This window comes from Carlito syrichta, unplaced genomic scaffold, assembly GCF_000164805.1.
Source record: "Carlito syrichta isolate Samal-C Ts95f unplaced genomic scaffold, Tarsius_syrichta-2.0.1 Scaffold222157, whole genome shotgun sequence".
NCBI lineage: Eukaryota > Metazoa > Chordata > Mammalia > Primates > Tarsiidae > Carlito > Carlito syrichta.
Window position 1 is genome coordinate 288332 of NW_007166253.1, and position 19757 is coordinate 308088.

The 19757-nt window shown below is 43.6% G+C and overlaps 1 protein-coding gene across 1 annotated transcript in view; it reads right to left on the bottom strand.

Annotated features, from left to right (window-relative positions):
* Positions 1-19757, bottom strand: part of LTBP1 (latent transforming growth factor beta binding protein 1) — a gene marked incomplete at its 3' end in the record, with an annotated part of 310157 nt that overhangs the window by 286676 nt on the left and 3724 nt on the right. Inside the window, exon 2 of the mRNA XM_008051691.2 lies at positions 18138-18435. Coding sequence (XP_008049882.2) covers positions 18138-18435 — 298 coding nt within the window. The remainder of the gene's footprint in view (positions 1-18137; positions 18436-19757) is intronic.

A 19757-nucleotide genomic window follows, 5' to 3' on the forward strand; every position in this document is an offset into this window, starting at 1 on the left:
CAGGCAGGCAGACAAGCAAGCTAGCCTGAATCTGTTGAACATTTGAAAAAGATCTTGGTTTTTCCACACAGCATGATGGATGGCCACCAAATAACTTCTGATCAACACAGAAGGAAATCGAATCTGGTAGAAATTATGGGCTGGTGAGTTTGAATCTAGGGACTGAATGGAACAAAGAAAAGGAAGCAACAAAAACAGCCCCTGGTGCCCCATTCCTAAGGGGGTGAGATGACACAGCACTCCCTGTAACACAGCCAGAGCTCCAGGTCCACATTAGACGACACACAGTTCCTTCACCTGGTCCAGAGGGTTTGCTGTCTTGACCGGGAGTCTATCCCTTCTGTTCTAAAGGAAATTGGAGTTCCTCGCCTCTCCAGAGGGTGCAAGGCGGGCAAGCTTCAGGGCCAGCTCCCCCAGGCCTCCCTTCCTCAAATGGGCCTATCACCCCCTGGGTCTCCCCTCACACCTCCCAGCGCCCCCCAACAAAGCTTCCCACGGACGAGTCTGACACGACTGTGGCTGTCAGCACTATCTTTCTGTTCCTCACAGCCACACCCAAAGACCCCCCACCGGAGGGCCGAGGCCTTCCACAACCAGGACCATTCTTGAGTCTCCCTAGAGACAGCAATGCCCAGCAGTCCTATGGACACAGGACACTCACGCCCACCCTGTCATCCATCCTGTTCTTCATTTCCAAGCCAGCCTCTCCTTCACTTTTCCAAGTCAGCCCAACACTGGTCAATGTCCCTTTACTCTGGTCCCTCTCATCCGCCCCGTCCTCATTCTCCACTAGAATTTATATGAGGTGCCACATAATTTAGCAGCTAATTAGGTACTATCCTGGGCTAGTTCACAGTTTTCCGGGCACACCTGCCTGATCCCTCCAACGGGAGTGCCTAGAACAATACCCGGTACATGGTAGGTGCTCAACAAATATTTGCGAAGAGAATGAATGCATGAAATATTACCAATTGAAAACTCACATTAGGGAGGCAAGGAGGGCGGATCGCAACTTCATTATGGAGAACCAGAGATAAGGCAACCCATTAGAAACACATGAGAACCATTCAGGCCTGGAAAGTAACAGATGGCTGAGTAGCAGAGAAAGCTATATGTCTGTGTCCGTCAATAATCTCCCATAAGATCAAAGAATTCTGAAATAAATTTCTCAGGAAGTGAGTAAACAGATAGTATTCTTGTCCTCATGGGCAAGTGGAGATTCTCAAAAATCCAACTTTGGGGATAAAAAATTCAATCAGTACTACTAACATCCTTTGCATAAAAGCCCCCTAACCCTTGGAGAATTCTTAAATGTTTGACCAAAAGAACTTTTCATATGAAAAGAGCTCTTACAAATAAAAAATATACAAGATGTGTAATAGAAAATTGTGTGAAGATGTCAACAAATTATTCACACAAAAATACAAAGAGTTTATAAAAATATAAAAAATATTCAACATTACTAAACTAAAAAAACACTTAGAAATACACATTAAAATTATTCTGTAAGGTGATAAGACCACATTCCATAAGAATATTCAAAACCACAAAGACTTCACAAACTACAATGTATCTGATTTAGCAAACTCTTATGTGACAAAAACCACTCGTACTCTTTTTAAAACATTAAAGACGGAGAATCATCTAATATCCATATGTCACGGCCTAATGGATTTACCTTCAACATAAAAATCACAACATTAATTTAACACAAAGCAACATGGCAATACAGAAATTAATCAAGGAGGCTGCAAAGCGTTTCAACCTGATGTAAAGTATTCTAATACACACACTAAATTTTACAACTATTTAGAGTCACGGGTCACCTTTCAAGACATTGAGGCAATTAAGTTGTGAAATGCCTGCCTCATTGCATGGAAATGAGTTTTTTAGGAATTTTTTTATTCCTTCGATTGACCTTAAGCCAGGAGATTAGCAGGAAGCAAGCAGGAGGTACAGGAATGCAAGGGGAACTGACGAGAAAAGAGCTTCCCACAGGGGCAGGGAGGACGATCGCGCCCAGGAGCAGGGAATGGAATTGGAGCGTGCTTCCTTTCAAACGAATAAAGTGCATCCTAATCTTCTCAAAACGTCTATGCCATCTTTCTGTCTGAGTTAAGAACATCCTCCCAGAAATATAATTAGGAAGGATTAAGCGCTGCATAAAGGGACTTTGAACAAATTAAGGAAGGATGACATCTCACTTCAGAGTCTGTCCATCAAATCTCCAAATACTAACTTCTGGCAAGGCACCAACACCAGGCAACGAAACAAAAGACAATGCCCAAAAGCAGTCAAGAAGGCCCTAAAAGGAGAATTTTTTTTAAAATTCTGCATCTATGGCAGACCGTATAGCTAATGTTTAAGGTCTGGAAACATCTCTCTACGCTGGTGGCTGCTGTGATGAAGAGGCTGTCACATTTTCCTCATGAAAGAAAACATTTTAGTGAATCTTGATTGTTTTGAAAATAAGCAATTTGGGGGTCAGACAACAGTGAAAATTCATGAAACAAACTACAACTGTTCACTCCTCTACATTTCTTATTTGGAGATGGGGCTTCCACAATTTTGTGCAAAGTATCTTTCCACTATTTTGGTAAGCAGAGTCAAACAATGACATGGAATAAAAGGTCAGGAATCCAGGGTTCAAGTCACAGTCCTGACGCCAGCCTTCTGAGTGACCCTGGGCCCAGCATTCAGATCCTTGCAGTTATAAAGCTTTATAGTTCGCCCTGGTTGAAAATTCTGGAAAGTGGGGGGGGAAAAGTACCTAATTCCTGTTCTCTGTTCCGCTATACTCAAATAATAACTTTCAAAGTCACAAGCACCCAGGATAAATTCTATTCAAAGATACTAATACTGATCAAATGTTTCTTCGGTGTTTTGGTGAGAGCTAACTTCATTATTCACATAACTCTGGAACTGTATGAACTCTAAGTGAAAAATAATTAAAGTCGGCCTGAATGTCCTGTCTACTTTCCGTGAGCACTTGAGCCAAACTTGTGTCAAGGTTCATATCAATATTTAACTGAATACTTGTGAGTACTAGGAAGTTTCAAGCTCATAAGCTGGATTTATAGTATCGGTTTCAGTAATTTTCCCAAGAGACTGGCTGCCTGGGGTGGGCGGGGGGAGTCTGCTAATTTACTATCCTTTTTTTTGTTAATATGCCTTATATCTACCAGAGGCATTCCAAGAAGTACAAGGAATAAGAGAACTCAGCATTCATTGCAAGCTCAAGTGCAAGGAGTAAGAGGACTCAGCATTGCAAGCTCAAGGACTTAAGACCCAGAGAATAAAATAGGGTCTGATCAATGAAAAGCCCTTACATCATTCTGGCCAGGCACGATGGCTCATGCCTATAATCCAACCCTACTTGGGGAGGCCGAGATGGGAGTATTGCTTGAGCCCAGAAGTTCGAGACCAGCCTGGGCAACATAGCGAGACCCTCGTCTCAACAACAACAAAAAAAAGAAAAAGAAAAAAATTAGCTGGGTGTAGTGTTGCATGCCTGTGGTCCCAGCTACTCTACTTGGGAGGCTGAGACAGAAGGATCACCTGAGCCCAGAAAGTCAAGACTGCGGTGAGCCATGATTATGCTGCTGCACTCCAGCCTGGGCAACAGAGTGAGACCTCGACACAAATGTTTTAAAAAAAAAAAAAAAGTCTTTATAACATCCAGAGATGTGTCAGAAAGCACTGGGTCCCTTCGTCACCTGGAAATGCCATGAAGAACGGGATGCCATAGCTAAGCCATTCACCGTCCTGGCTTGGTGCCTAGGATGACTGAGGAAACCTCTGCCTGCTTCAATCAGGTCTCATGGTTTTGGGGGAAACTGAGGCAGCCTAGAAGATGGGTTAATATCTGCACTCCCATTGGTCAGACCTTTTTGGACTCAGAGAAGCCCTGTAACGTCATCTTCATGGACTCACTCGCCAAGTAAGCTCTGACTGTACCAGGAGGCGTCATCATGGACGCACAAACTGAAACGAAGGAGGGAAGACCACATGGGGCCACGAGAGCTTCTTACAGGGAGTAACAGAGGCATCGGGGATGGTTTCCCTGAGGAATGTGGGATCCGCAGAAGAAGCGGATGTCAAATTGGGAATGGGGGTGTGGATCACAGAAAAACTGTGTGGGCAAAGGCCTCATCAGAAAACAGCTGGGAAGGGCCAAGGAGCTGCCTATGACTATATCAAGGGGGACTAAAAAACATCCAAAATTATCTTTTGGAAGGCAGGCTCCCTGTGTCCAGGTCAGTGTTCGTGGACACCATCGGTATCAGTGTACCAGCTAGTGTTGTGGTGAGAGGCTACCTTCCGCATCAGTTAATTTTTTTTTTTTTTTGGAGAGTCTTTCAACACATTTGCCCATTTCATGATTTCATGCCCATTTCATGAGCACACCTGCCTACACCGTACTGAGTGTTCAGCAGTTTTTGACCAAAAACCGTTTGACCCCTATGCCGCACCCTCCCTATTCACCCAATCTTGCCCCAAGAGACTTTTTTTTGTTGTTTCCCTGGATGAAAAAAAGGCCTCCAAGAGAAACGTTTTGCCAGTGTGGAAGAGGTAAAACAAAAAACAGCAGAAGCACTAAAAGGTATCAAAATGGATGAGTTCAAAAACTGTTCTGAGCAGTAGAAAAAGGGGTATCACATCAAACAAAGAGTACCTTGAAGGTTACTGAGGTTCAGACATGGAAAAATAAACACACAATGTTTAATAAATACATAAACAAATAATTCCAGGGGTTTTGGGTTCCCCCTCATTTGGCAATGACCAGGAGAAAGAGCACAGGGGAGACAGGTGAGTTTGGTCCCATGGGGGTAGAGGGCTTTGACCTTCAGCCTCAGAGCACTGAGGGACCAGTACAGGCTCTTACATGGGGCACAGCAAGAGGAGACTGGCAGCTGGAAAACTCCGCTCTCGTTACAGACACAAGTTTGGATTTAATTCTCTCAAACTTCATTGGGTCTCAAGGCCCGGAGACACAGACGCCAGTCACAAGCCTCCCCAGCCTGCTCGCGGGAAAGTCCACCTAACTCCAGCGGGTACGGGAACATTCTCTAATCCACTGTGTAATTCCACCTGGTCTTTCTGGTTCTTCTTGCTACGGCACATACACACACAAACATCTTGTCCAAAAATAGCAGTCCTGAATACTGACAGACATTTTTTTCCTGGATTAGCAAATCTAAGACTTCTCTTCTCCATAATGCTTAAGTAGACATTCTTTCCACTTAGAAGTTCTTGCCTCTGGGACGCTAGGATCAGCTATTTCTGCCAGACCATCACACCTTTGAAGGGTAGATAAATACATTTTATATGTGTATACACACACACACACACAGAGAGAGAGAGAGAGAGAGAGCCAAAAAAATGTACATATAGCTTAAGAAAGGAAAAAACTATATTAAAATTGTAATACTGTCCTGCCTGTCATATGGTGATGCTAGCATTCATTCAATTAACAACATCTTTTCAGAGAACGTCATACCATACATTGCTTCTGTAATTCAGTTCAACTTTGAAAAGCAATACATAACATCTCTCAAAATGTGTATACGTTTTTGGGGCATCCCCAGTATGTATAACCTCAAGACCTCAATGAAAATATGCTAACCTTAAACATATTTACTGTATACGTTACTGAACTTTGCTTTTTTTTTCCCTGCCCGCTGCGTATTTTATATAATTTGAGGTGTGCTTCTCACTACGCCCACACAAGACTCATTGAGGCTCTTTATTCTGATCCCAGGCAACTCTGGGGCAGAGAACTGCTATAAAAACGTCGTCTTCAAATTTAGTCTACACTCTGCTCAAACATAAACAATCTCTGATGCCAAGGGAAACAAGGAGAGAGGATTTAGAGCATCCCAAAGGCACCTCGGAGGGATTCGGGGCAATATCTATGGAATGCAAAGCACATTCAAGTGTTAAAATTAAAAAAAATTTTAAGGCAATATAGTTTTGAGGCTAATTTTACAGGCTGCCAAAATTTGGATCCTGAGGCTACACTTACAAATTAAGGTAACCTGGGCAAATTTCTTAACCCTCTACACTTGAGTTGTCTCTCATGGAAAAACGGGGAACATAATATCATCTATTTCACATTGTTTTGAGAGGATTCAATGAGCTAAAACGCAAAAAGTACTTAAAACAGCATCCGGCACAGAAGAAACACTCAGTAAATAGTAACTATTATTATAACACAGTCCCCAAACACCATCCTGATTTCTAGTCATTAAATTAGGGAGGAAACTCTATCCTAATGCCCCCCCCCCTTTTAGTCATAAACTTTTTTTTTTGTTTGATTTAAGGTCTTATCCTGTTGCCCAGGCTGGACGGTAGTGGCTCTATTATGACAATCATGGCTCATGGCAGCCTTGACTTCCTGGGCTCAGGTGACCCTTCCACCTCAGCATGCCAAGGAGCTGGGACTACAGGCATGCACCACCATGCCCAGTTAATTTTTTGATTTTTTTGTAGAGACAACATTTTGCCACGTTGCCCCTGCTGGTCTCGAACTCCTGGGCTCAAGCCATCCGCCCTGCCTCAGCCTCCCAAAGTGCTGGGATTATAGGTGTGAGCCACCATGTTCAGTCATTGGTTGTAAACTTTGAGTTTCCAGCAGACCCAGCAGTGTGCAGACACTGTGCAAGGGTCGCCCCTTCCCATCCCTGGTTCTCCCACTCCATCCCATGGTCCACTCTTCTTCAAAGTGTGTCTCGGGAGGAAAAAATTAAGGGCTCTTTGCTTCCAGTTCCTCAAAAACATGATCTCTTCCCATCATTTTCCCCACGTGCCTGTTTTTTCTCAAACTACAAAACAGGTCTGACCAACAGTTAGCAAAATGACCAAACTTTGCATGCAATTTTCATGGATTATAAAGCCATCCTCAAACCTTGACCTTGCTATATGAAGTCGGGCTTGGTTTTCCGATGATTTCAAAAAGGCCTTCTTCTGGAATTCCCACATCAATGCCTAAACAGCAGTATTCATAAGAGCCAAAAATTGGTCAAAGGAGTCAACATTTCATCTATGCAGGATGAATAAATTATGGCACTCTAACGAACAGCATGGCTACCATAGTTAATAATACTGAATTGTATACCTGAAATTTGCTGGACGGGCTCAGTGGCTCAGCCTGTAATCCCATGCTTTGGGAGGCCAAGGCAAGCGGATTGCCTGAGACCGCAGGTTCGAGACCTGCCTGGACAACTTGGCAAGACCTCATCTCTACAATAAATCAAAAATTTAGCCAGCGTGGTGGCACAGGCCTGTAGTTCCAGCTACTTGGAAGGTTGAGGCGGAAGGATCGCCGGAGACCAGCAGGTCAAGGCCGCGGTGGCTGGGAACGTGCCACTGCACTCCAGTCTGGGCGACAGAGTGAGACTTCAACTCAGAAAAAAAAGAAATTTGCTAAGAAAGTTGAGCTTAAATATACTCATCACAAACAAAAACAAGTGATAACTATATGAGGTGCCAGATACATTAATGAACCTGACTATGGTCATCAAATTACAATGTGCACATATGTCAAAACATCACATGTAAATATATACAATTTTTATTTGTCAATTATACTTCAGTAAAGCTGGAGATAAAAACAGTCAAAAATTGGGGAAAAAAATCCAAATATCCATCAAGAGCAGAATTAATAATAAATTGTGGTATATTCACAGGATGCAATCATCTCTGGCAGCATACATGAACAAGTTACATCCACACAACTACAAAGATGAGCCTCAGACATAACATCGGGTAAAAACACACACACTGTATCACTGATGTACAGTTCAAAGACATCCAGAGCTGACATCAGACCTCCGGTGATACAAGTCAAGATAGCAGCTCCCTCCAGGGAGGAGAAGGAAGATAGGATCTAAGAACAAGGGGGCTTTGTGGTCTGTAATGTTTTATTCTTTAATATGAATGGTATTTACTTGAGTATGACATCACTTGGGGACAATCATTGGGCTGTGTGCACTTTTGATTGTTGTTCTTTTCTGTGCATCATTTCAACTTAACTCCCACTTGTAAAAGTTTAAAGTAAATGTGTATAAAATGATCGGATCAGTGATTGGCTCACATGTTTAGTTCTCAAGCACTGAAATCCTTAGAGTGAGTGCCTTTTCTTGGCCTTTCTAATACTCTCCCTTTTTTCCACGCCATAAAGTAGGAATCAAAATCTTCATCTGCCACAGGACTTGGGTGGATCAAATACAATCAGGAATGCAAAGGACCCTGCAAAATGTGCAGGGTTTTACAACAGTAAATGGTATTATTTCAAGAGCAAAAGGTAATTCCTGCAATGTCAGGATTCATGGAACAACCCACAGACAAGGATGATTAGTACTTATTTTCTCCAGGCAAAATTCAAAAAATATATACAGGTTAAGCAAACATTTACTGAAGCTCTTCTGTGTACCCCTGTGAACAAAAAGATGAAAGACTGTGTTGTAAGTGTGATGATCATGGTCAGTTCAGGGAAGCAAGGAAAAGAACTCTGGGTAAAGGTCAGGGGGTTGAGATGGGGATTTAACATTGGACAAGGTCCCCCCTGTATATATATATTTTTTTCCTTTTTGAGTTGGAGTCTCACTCTGTCACCCAGGCTGGAGTGCAGTGGCACACTCACGGCCACTGCAGCCTCAACCTGCTAGGTTTAGGTGATCCTTCTACCTCAGCCTTCCCAGTAGCTGGAATTACAGGTGCACACCACTATGTCCGGCTAATTTTTGTGATTTATTGTAGAGGCGAGGTTTCACCAAGTTGTCCAGGCTGGTCTCAAACCCTGGGGCTCAGGCAATCCTCTCACCTCAGCCTCCCAAAGTGCTGGGATGACAGGCTGAGCCACCACACCTGGCCCCTCTCTATATTCTAGGAGATCATTTGGGGCAATTGTGCATTTGTGTACCGACCAACTCCTTGGCACTTCAATAAATTCAGACACAGTTCCAATATCAACTATCAGTGCTGCAAAATGCTTGAAACTTGTCCCTCACATTTTAACTGTTGGCATAGCTTCACAATGGGCTTTTTTTTCCTTCAGAAATAAAGTATGGGAAAGTTCCGATAAAGGGAATGAGCTTATACTTTGTTGTTGTTGTCACTGTCAATTAGGAGCGGAGAATATGTCAAGTGACATTCCACAAGTTCTTCTATCCTTGGAGATATCACACAGCATACAGTTTTTTGAAGACTTACCTCCACAGTGGCAGAAAGATAAGAACCGGGCAGAGACAGAGGACAGTGTGGCACTCTCTCCTCTCCTTCTAGGGACAGACGCCACTCAGCGCTGCTTCCTATCAACTCCCCTGTGACAAGTATGCAGCGTTCGCTTCTCAAGACCCTTGAAAGTGGAACTCATTACCATCTCTGTGTGGATTTCAAAGGGCCTTCTCTATATTTAGAAAATATCTGGTATCCTATAAGATCCCTTGATAAATATAGAACACATTTGAACTATTCCCGTTTCTTAAAAGAACTTTTAATCTTCACCACATCCCTGAAGAAGATGACAGAAAAAAAGGAGGAATCATCGAGGCCATTAGATAAATTCAGTCCCCTTAAATGATTTGAAACAGGAAAAAACTCATTTTTCCAGAGAAACTAACCACCATGCTTTGGAACATCAGGACACCATCAATGGTGCCAGCCATCATCAGGAAGTAAAAAAGACTAGATGCATGTGCGCTCCCGAGACAGATTTGACATCCGTATCCTGAGTAAAACCAGACTTCCTTCTCAAGCTCAAAGAGAAGGGCCTGGGCACGATGTTTCCTGCAGAACAGTTTCCTTTTTATTTAACACAGATCTCAGATCCCCATTCGGCAAAGCAGTGGCCACTGCACCCACACTCTCCAAACAACCAAAAGACATCAGCAGCTCAAGAATATCCTTCATAAGCTCCACCTCCGGGGCCCATGGTCAGAGCCAACAACAGCCATCATGATGGATAAGGATAAAAATGGACACTCTAGAAGCTGGGGACAGAGAGTTAAACACCATACATTCTCATGCACATGTGGAAGCTTTAAAAAGTTGATCTAAAAAGTAGGCCAGAGGCTGGGAAGGGCAAAAGGAAGGAGGGACAAGGAGACATTTACTAAAGAATACAAAACTATAGCTAGATGAGAGGAATGAGTTCTAGTGTTTTCTACCTCTGAAGACTACAGTTAACAATAACATATAGTTTCAAATAGCTAGAATGATATTCCCAACACAAAGAAACATTCCCAACACAAAGAAGTGATAAATGTTTGAGACGATGAATATTAATTACCCTGATCACCAGATGTTATATGTGTCGAAACATCACTGTGTACCCTGTGAATATGTATAATGATTATTTTTCCATTTTTTAAAAAACTAACATTTCATTCATGCTAGACAGCCTTACTTAACAACGAGAGTTGAAAACAAACCTTTTATGGAGAACTTCGATGCACAGGTGAATAATAATACTGAGAGTGGATGAACAAGCTCCAGAAAGCTAAGCAGCATTGAATTCGCTCCTCTGAGGATCCTTTTGCTCCTTTGAGAAGCCTGTGGGAATTCTTCCAGCCACAACTTATCAGCATTAAAACCTTTTTACACACATAACCAAAGACAGACCCTGGGATGTGCCTGCAGTCTGACCCAGTGGCAATTGTAGGACACACACGCAGATAGCAACATTTGAATGACATCTACAGACTTCAACTCCGATGGGAACCTCAAGCTTTAACATGGGATCTCTAAGGTGCCCACTATTAGAAAATGGAGTGAAAGTCCAAAGAATCAGAAAAGTGATGGAAAATGTGCATATAGGAAGATGAGGTAACATTCGGTCTTATCTTCAGCTCATGGAATAACCATGATGTGAACACAACACTTTACGAAGTAACACCATCATAAGCAGCTTCAATGAACTGCATGGATGAAATTAACAATGAACACCCTGGCCAAAGTCTTTCCAAATGAAAACCTGACTCAGTGGCGGACCATGTAGTACTAAGACCTACTGGTTTTTAGTCCCCAGTGGGTACAGAAGATGACACTAGCTCTTCAACCATAAGGCTTTGCCAGAGACAATCATTATCAAGTATCAAACACCTTCAGAGGCTCTGGACACCCATGATCTTAGTGAAGCAATCCTCCAGAAATGGCAGGATGGAAAGACCTCCACCTCCCCCCTCTCTCACAGCCTCGGGTCTAGGCCACACCTGGCTCTCTTCTCCCTTGCCTTCCACAGTCGGTTAGGGACCAAGGGTCTTCAGTTCTCTTCCTCCCTCATTACCATCACTACTGCATCACTCCTACTATATAAGGCTGTCTCAACTTGTATAAAATGTTCGTTTTTATTTTATTTTACTTTATTTTTTTGAGTTGGAGTCTCATTCTGTGGCCCAGGCTGGAGTACAGTGGCACTCACATGGCCAACCCAGTCTCGACCTGCTGGGTTCCGGCGATCCTTTCGCCTCCGCCTTCCAAGTAGCCAGAACTACAGGCGGGCGCTACCATGCCCGGCTAATTTTTTTTTTTTAATTGTAGAGATGTGGTCTCACCAAGTTGCCCAGGCTGTTCTTGAACCGTGGGCTCAGGCTATCCTCTCCCCTTGGCCTCCCAAAGTGCTGTGATTACAGGCTTGAGATACTGCACCCCACCAAAATCTAACTTTTTTTTAATGGAAAAACAATCATTGTAAATATTCACGGAATACACAGTGACACTTTGACACATATAACATCTAGTGACCAGGGTAATTAGCATGGATCTTCTCAGATATTTATCATTTCTTTGTGTCAGGAATGTTTCTTTGTCGGGAATATCACATTGGAGCCATCTTCCCATGACCACTATTTCAAATCCATGATGAGCACTATAGTCAGAGACACAAGTAAAACTGGAGTTGACAAGTAAAACTGTAGCATGCTCCCACTGGAAACTTTTGCTTGTTTTTTTCTTGCTCTTTATTACAGAAAATGTCAAAAACACACAAAGAGAGCATTTTGTAAGAAACCACCATGAACCCACCATTCAGCCTCAATAATTATCACTTCCCCACCATCATGTCACCTCTCTACCCTAACCCACTGGAGCACTTTGAATCAAATCTCAAACATCATATCATTTTATCTATAAATGCATTAATAGGATTCTCCTCCTTACAAACATATCTGCGGTGCCATCACACAGTCCCTAAAAATCAACCATTCTTTTATATCATCAAGTTTCCAATCAATGTTAGCATTTTCATGAATGGTCTATAATCATCATTGTCATCTTTTTATTTCATTTGGAGTTTACTGTCTCCCCACTCTCTTGATAGTTTCTTTTGCTTTTCAGAAGCTTTTCAGTTTGATGGGGTCCCACTTATCTATCTTATCTCTTATGGCATGGGCATTTGGGGGTTTGATCAGGAATTGGTTGTCAATTCCAATTTCCACAAGCTTTAAAACCTTATATTACCGTATATTATCATTAGTCTTCATCTCTATCAAGTTCCAATCAAATCATATCCTAAATGTGGTCATTTTTTAATATGCCCACAAATTCCTTGATATGTTTCCCTTCAAGCAGGCAGCTAACTTCTCCCTCTGAGTGAGGAAAAGACTTAGTGACTCACTTCTAAAGGGTAGAATAAGGTGGGAGTGACGCTGTCATCCTTAAGACTACAGGCTAAAAAGTCACTGCGACTTTCTCCTTGTTCTCCCCAGCCTGAAATCACTCACTCTGGGAGAAGCCAACCACCATACTGTGAAGACATTCACGCCACTCTATGGAGAGGTCCACATAGAGAAGAGGTGAAGCTTTCTGCCAACAGCCAGCACCTGGGCTGAGGTCTCCTGCCAACATCCATAGGAGTGAGCCATCTAGACTGGAGATTCCCCAGCCCCAGTTGAGCCTTCAGATGACAGTTGCCCCTGCTGATTGCTTGACTGCAACCTCAGGAGAGACCCTGAGCCTGAAACTCCAGTCAAGCACCTCCTGGATTCCTGACACACAGAGGCTGTCAACCTCTGCTAGTTATTTTAGATTGTTAGGTCTTGGGGTGACTTACAGCACAGCAAAAGATAACCAATACCAATCTCTCTAGCCTTGTATCAATGTCTCCCCAGACATGCTCTCCTCAGTTCCATGTGTCCAAATTCAACCATCTTTTTCTAAATCAAAGTGTTTCATTTTATTTTATTTATTTATTTTTTGAGTCAGACTCTCTGTCACCCAGGCTGGAGTGCAGTGACACAGTCACAGCCACCGCAGCCTCAACCTGCTGGGCTCAAGGGATCCTTCCACTTCAGCCTTCCAAGTAGCTGGAACTACAGACGTGTGCCACCACACCTGGCTAATTTTTTTATTTATTGTAGAGACGAGGTCTCGCCAAGTTGCCCAGGCTGGTCTCAAACCCCTGGGCTCAGGCAGTTCTCTCCCCTCCGCTTCCCAACATGCTGAGATGACAGATGTGAGCCACCGTGCCTGACAAAATTCAACCATCTTTTCAAGCTCCCTGACACCTTTTCTAGACCAATTTCTGCACTCCACTTCCCCAACACTCCAAAATTTGGAAACGATTGTTCTTTCATTTGATTTCCTAAGGAACTCTGTCTCTGATAAGTCAGGCTGCCCAAAACCAACTGACTCAACACTAAAACCAATGTATCTGATATCTGCCTGCCTAACATGTGTACTTCTTTTTTTTTTTTTTGAGTTGAAGTCTCACTCTGTCACCCAGACTAGAGGGCAGCTGCACGCTCCTGGCCACTGCAGCCTCGACTTCCTGTGCTCTGGCGATCCTTCCGCCTCAGCCTTCCAAGCAGCTGGAACTACAAGCGCGCGTTACCATGCCCAGCTAATTTTTTTGATTTATTGTAGAGATGAGGTCTCGCCAAGTTGCCCAGACAGGTCTCAAACCCGCGGACTCAGACAATTCACTCACCTCGGCCTCCCAAAGCGCGGGATTACAGGCTGAGCCACTGAGCCCGGCATGTGTGTACTTTTAACACTATGGTTTTACCAAACTAGCAGTTCCTCAAATACACCAGGCCCATTCCTGCCTCAAGGCCCCCGCCCCACCCCACACACCTGTAGGGCTCATGCCCTCATGCCCTTCTGGCCTCTGCCTATATGCCTCTCTGCCTGGCCTCCAAGAGCCTATTTACAAGACTACACCCCTCACGCCTCCCCGCCCCACATCCACCCAGCGCTCCCTATCCACTCCTGGGGTTTATTTTCTCCACGGCACTCTTGACAGCCTAATATGTCATTTAACACCTTAGCTGTGCACTGCTACACCCTCAACCCCAAGAACAGGGCCTCGGAGTACAGTTTGCTCCATAAAAACTTGCTTATGCAGTGGTTCATGCCTGTAATCCCAGCACTCTGGGAGGCCAAAGCAGGAGGATCACCCGAGCCCAGGAGTTTGAGACTAGCCTAGGCAACAGAGCGAGACCTTGGTTCTACAAAAAAAAATCAAAAAATTAGCCAGGAATGGTGGTATGCGCTGCAGTCCCAGCCACTTGGGAGGCCGAGGGGGAAGGATCACTTGAGCCCAGGAGGTCGAGGTTGCAGTGAGCTATGATTGTGCCACTGCACTCTGGCCTGGGTGACACAGTGAGACTCTGCCTCAAAAAAAAAAAAAATTTTTTTTCTGAGCAAATGATTCAGCTTATAATGTTTCATGTGCCACACAGTAGACACAGCACTAAACATTTTGGCATCTTACACATACTTACATCTACAGTTGAGCATTTTAAGGAGGCGTAATCAATCTCCTTCTCCTTCACTGCTTAAAAACAAAATTTTGGCCAGGCACAGTGACTCATGCCTGCAAATCCCAGCACTTTGAGAGGCTGAGGCAAGAGGATCACTTGAGCCCAGAAGTTGGAGAACAGCCTACGCAACATAGCAAGACCTCATCTCTACAAAAAAAAAAAAAAAAAAAAAAAATTGCCAGACATGGTGGTGCTCGTCTGTAGTCCCAGCTACTTGGGAGGCTGAGGCGGGAGGATCACTTGAGTCCAGGAGTTTGAGGCTGCAATGAGCCACCACCACATTCCAGCCTGGGCAACAGTGAGACAATGACTCAATAAATAAAAATAGATTTAAAAAGATAAAACCTTGAAACACACTAAAATAGACAATCTTTTAAAAAAGAGAACTTAAGGATTGCGACATTTCACAAAAGTAACCAAAACGGGCCTCTCGTATAGGACTCCCTAGCAGTTTGGTGAAATATGCTTCCAAGTAATTATGTCATAACCTAAATTGATCAGAGGGTCAAACTTGTGTCCCTTCCTTTTGGTTCCTCTCAAGCTGTAGCTCATTCATCATTTGAAAATCTCCTTAAGAACGGGACTGCATCTGTACATCTTAATCCTTCCAGCAGTGGCCAGGTCATGGGCCAATCTATTAAAGTTTATTAAGTAAATAACAGAATTGACAGCCTCCTAGGCTACCTTGTCTCCTGACCCTAAAGAGGCCAGTTGGCACGCCCATGTGCACATGCCAATAACAATGCTGCCATAGAAAATATCTTCATCCCCTAGATGAAGTCTCCAAAGCAAATTAGCTAATGACTTTCTTTTACCAAAGCCGATTCAGAGCTGAAACTTTAGCCTCCTTCTTTGACTCACAACATTCCTGTCCAAATTACACTGTTGCTACCAAAAGAAGAAGAAAAAAAAAGACCATTCCTTTATCTGACATCAGACATATGGTTCTTACTAACAATCCATATATACACATCCTAGTGGGTCAGATTCTCACAGGAGTTGGTGATATTCAAGATGAAGAATGTGGCTTGTAAATTACTTCACAGTTTACGTAAGTAATAATGCTAGGAGAAAATAATTGCGACGCACAGTAATCTGACTCTACATCACTGAAGCTTGGTTCGACACAGAATTGTTCTTTGTTGTTAAGAACCAGAACAATGCTGGATGGGAGATGTCTGGCTAGGATATAATCAAAGCTCTATATCACTTCAAGGACATCATTACATTCCTCTTCTGGCATCAAAAAAAAAAGCACTACAATCCTTTAGAGAAAGAGTCAGCAAGCCATAGCTCATGGGCCATCTCCAGCCCTACAATCTGTTTTTTGTACGGCACACAAGTTAAGGATGAGTTTCATGTTTTTTAGTGGTCGAGGAAAAAAAGAAAAAGAATATTCCAGGACCTGTGAAATAGATGTGAAATTCAAATTGCAATGTACATAATGAAGTTGTACTGGGAACACGGTCATGCTTATCCATAGACACATTGTCTACGGCTGCCTTTGAACTCCAATGACAGAACTGAATAGCTGCAACAGAAACCAGATGACCCACAAAGCTGCAAATACTGCCTATCCGGGCCTTTACAAAACAAGCCTGTCGTCCCAGGGCACATATCCTGGAACCTGACTGCCTATGTTTAAATCCTGACACTGTCACTGAATGACTGTGTGACCTTGAACAAGTTACTTACCCATGCTGCACCTCAGTTTTCTCTTCTGTAAAATGGGATTAATAATAGTACCTACCTAACAGGGCCACTGTGAGTTGTAAATTAGTGGCACATACAAAGCCTTTAAAAGAGTACAAGGCATGTAGCAAGCCTTACTAAGGCATACCTAGCCTTCCTTCTTATGGAGAGATGCAGGGTGTGTTTTCCAACTGAAATGCTGATAACGAGGTTAGACTTCAAAGTAGCCCAGGTAGGGCGTGGTGGTTCAAGCCTGTAATCCCAGCACTCTGGGAGGCTGAAGCAAGTGGACTACCTGAGCCTGCTGGTTTGAGACCTGCCTGGGCAACTTAGTGAGACCTCGTCTCTACAGTAAATGAAAAATTAACCGGGCGTGGTAGCACGTGGCTGTTGTTCCAGCTACTTGGAAGGCTGAAGCAGAGGGATTGCCTGACCCCAGCAGGTAGAGGCTGCAGTGGCCCCGAGCGTGCCACCGCACTCCAGCTTGGGCAACAGAGTAAGACTCCAACTCAAAAAAAAAAAAACAAAACAACAACAAAGTAACCCCTTCATCTACTGATCATGGTAGAACAGATGTGCTATGAGACAAGAAAAAAGCAGAACAACGGCGGGGGGGGGGGGGAAGAGGATGAGGAGGGAATGAGAAAGGAAAATGTTCGGAAGACCACACTCAGTAGGCTCAGTAGGTGGCCTACTCAAAGGGAAGTATCAATTAGGATAATTCTGTCTATAGCAACAGATTAAATAACTTCTGTGGGACCACTGGGTACTAATCACCATGTGGAAGCTGTCTCTGCAGAGGGGCAAAAACATTCCAAATTCCAGGCAAGTGACTTGCACATGAACTACTAGGTCAAGTCCATTCTCAAGTTGGGAACTTTCTGCATTTTACATTCCTAGACAAATGACAAGTGATGGCAGCAGTAAATTCTGCATCTTATTATCCATATAAAAGAGCTCATTAAGAGGAGACAATTTACATAAGGACCCCATGCAGCTAACCGGCCACTTCTAAGGCAGCTCAGAGGACAGAGACCACCCTTCTCATCCATGAGTCCTCCTGTCGTTCAGAACAAAATGGCACTTACTTCTTGACACTAAGAAAGAAACCATGTTCCCATAAACAGAATACAATCTCATGCCCCAAATACAGACCCACGTGGCCACTGGGAAGTACTCATGGCGTCAGTGAGAGACACGCTTACCCTGCCACTGAGGCTGAGGAATTCTCTTTCCAAAGGCTCACTCTCATGTGACTTGTCTCCTCTATGTGAGCTGAGCTCTTGCTTTCTCCACATAGCTTTAAAAATCACACTCACTGCTTCTCGTTGTACCTGATTATTTCAAAACTCTAAAGCAGCCCGCCCCAAACAGAATTCAACTGTGTTGAAACTCACGACTCCACCATAGTCAAATCTCTCTCTGTATTCCCTTCTAACTGTGATCCCTAGAACCCTTGAGATGGCCATGGTTGGTACTTACAGTTACTTTACTTACTGTAAAGACTAAATACACATATCAAATATGTACGCCTAACATGTAAAACCTTAAGGAAAGGAAGAGAAGACACGATTATCCACGTGATTTCTGCAAATGGTGCAGGAAAAGGAGAAGGATTTGAAGCAGTGTGTCTAAGAGCATAATTAAGATGCCCCTTGGCAAGGGCAAGTTCAAAACACTCACTGAGAATGTATCTGCGGGGAGAGTCCCACTGCAGGCTTTGGTTTCAGGGTCAAGGTCATCTGGGCCACAGGACTGACTCTGGGGAGAGTGCCCGCCTTCTTGGATGAAGTGTGCTTTGCTGCTTGCTCGGGAGGGACCCAGGAGGAGGGAGCCCCAGGACTCTGCCCTCCAGGGACTGGTGACGAGGTGTCCTGGGCTGCTGTCATCTCGCAGGCTTTGCCTTTGGTCCCTGGTTTACACACACACAGTTGAGGCCGGAGACACATTCCTCCATTCTGGCAGGGCGGGACACAGCTTGCTGCAGAAAGAAAACAGAAGACACAGCTTTGAAGATGCATTGAGACTCTCCAGTTCTCCCAAACAGTGAACAGTAGCATCAGGCTGTTCTCGAATGAGATAAAACCCCATTTAAACACTCACCACAACGGACAACGACAATGATGATGATAGCTAATCGTTACTAATGGCTTCCTATGAGACAGGCACTGTTCTAATACAGTGGCTTAAGTGTAAATTTAACTTGAAATTTAAACAAACTTAATTCCCCAGCAACTGTTTTTAGTAGGTTTTTGTTTTGAGGGGGTTTTTTGAGTCAGGGTCTCACTCTGTAGCCCAAATAGGAGTGCAGTGGCACGATCACGGCTCACCGTAGTCTCAAACACCTGGGATCAGGTGACCCTTCAGCCTCAGCCTCCCGAGTAGCTGGGACTACAGGCACAGCGTATCACCAGGCCCAGTGAACTTTCTTATTTTTTTGTAGAAACAAGATCTATGTTGCCCAATCTGGTCTCAACTCCTGGGCTCAAGTAATCCTCCTGCCTTGGCCTCCCAAAGTCCTAGGATTACAGGTGTGAGCAATTTAGGAGGCATTTTATTTTGCCCATTTTACAGATTTAAAAAAAAAACAACCAACAGAGGTTAAGAACTTTGCCAAAGGTCACACAATGACTAGTAAATGGAAGAGCTGGGATCTGAACCAGTGAGTGAGCTCCAAAGTTATTCTTAACTGCTTCACTATATAGCTGCCCCGCGGGCATGCATCAGGAAACACAGGAAAAGCCTTGAAATGTGCTGCCATTATTTTTAAGTTGTGTTCTGTGGCTTAAGTGTAAATTTAACTTGAAGTTTAATTATAAATTTTTAAGCTTAAATTTTTTGCCAAGACTTGGTAAAAAATAAAAGCCCAACCCAATCCCCAACCCCAACAGGCTCTCTGCCACAAACTTCATCCTCTAAAGGGTATCAGAGCTTGGAGAGAATGCTCTAGAAATTTAGCCCAATCCACTTCGCCATATGAGAAAACCAAGGCCAGAAAGGTCAAGGGTCATTCACTACACACTTGCCAGTTTATGTAAAAATCCAGCAAACTACACACTGTCCCGAATTTTACTATAAAAGGCCACAGAAAGAAACAGCCTCTTCACCTCCTGTTTGTAGGATGTCTGTCGGCAGATCAAGGTTGCAGTGGCTGTGTGTGCCTGGGCGACAGAGTGAGATTCCAACTCAAAAAATAAATAAATAAAAGATAATAAAATGATAAAGTAAATATATATATATATATAAAATTTTTTTTTTTTTTTTTTGAGTTGGAGTCTCACTCTTGTCACCCAGGCTGGAGCG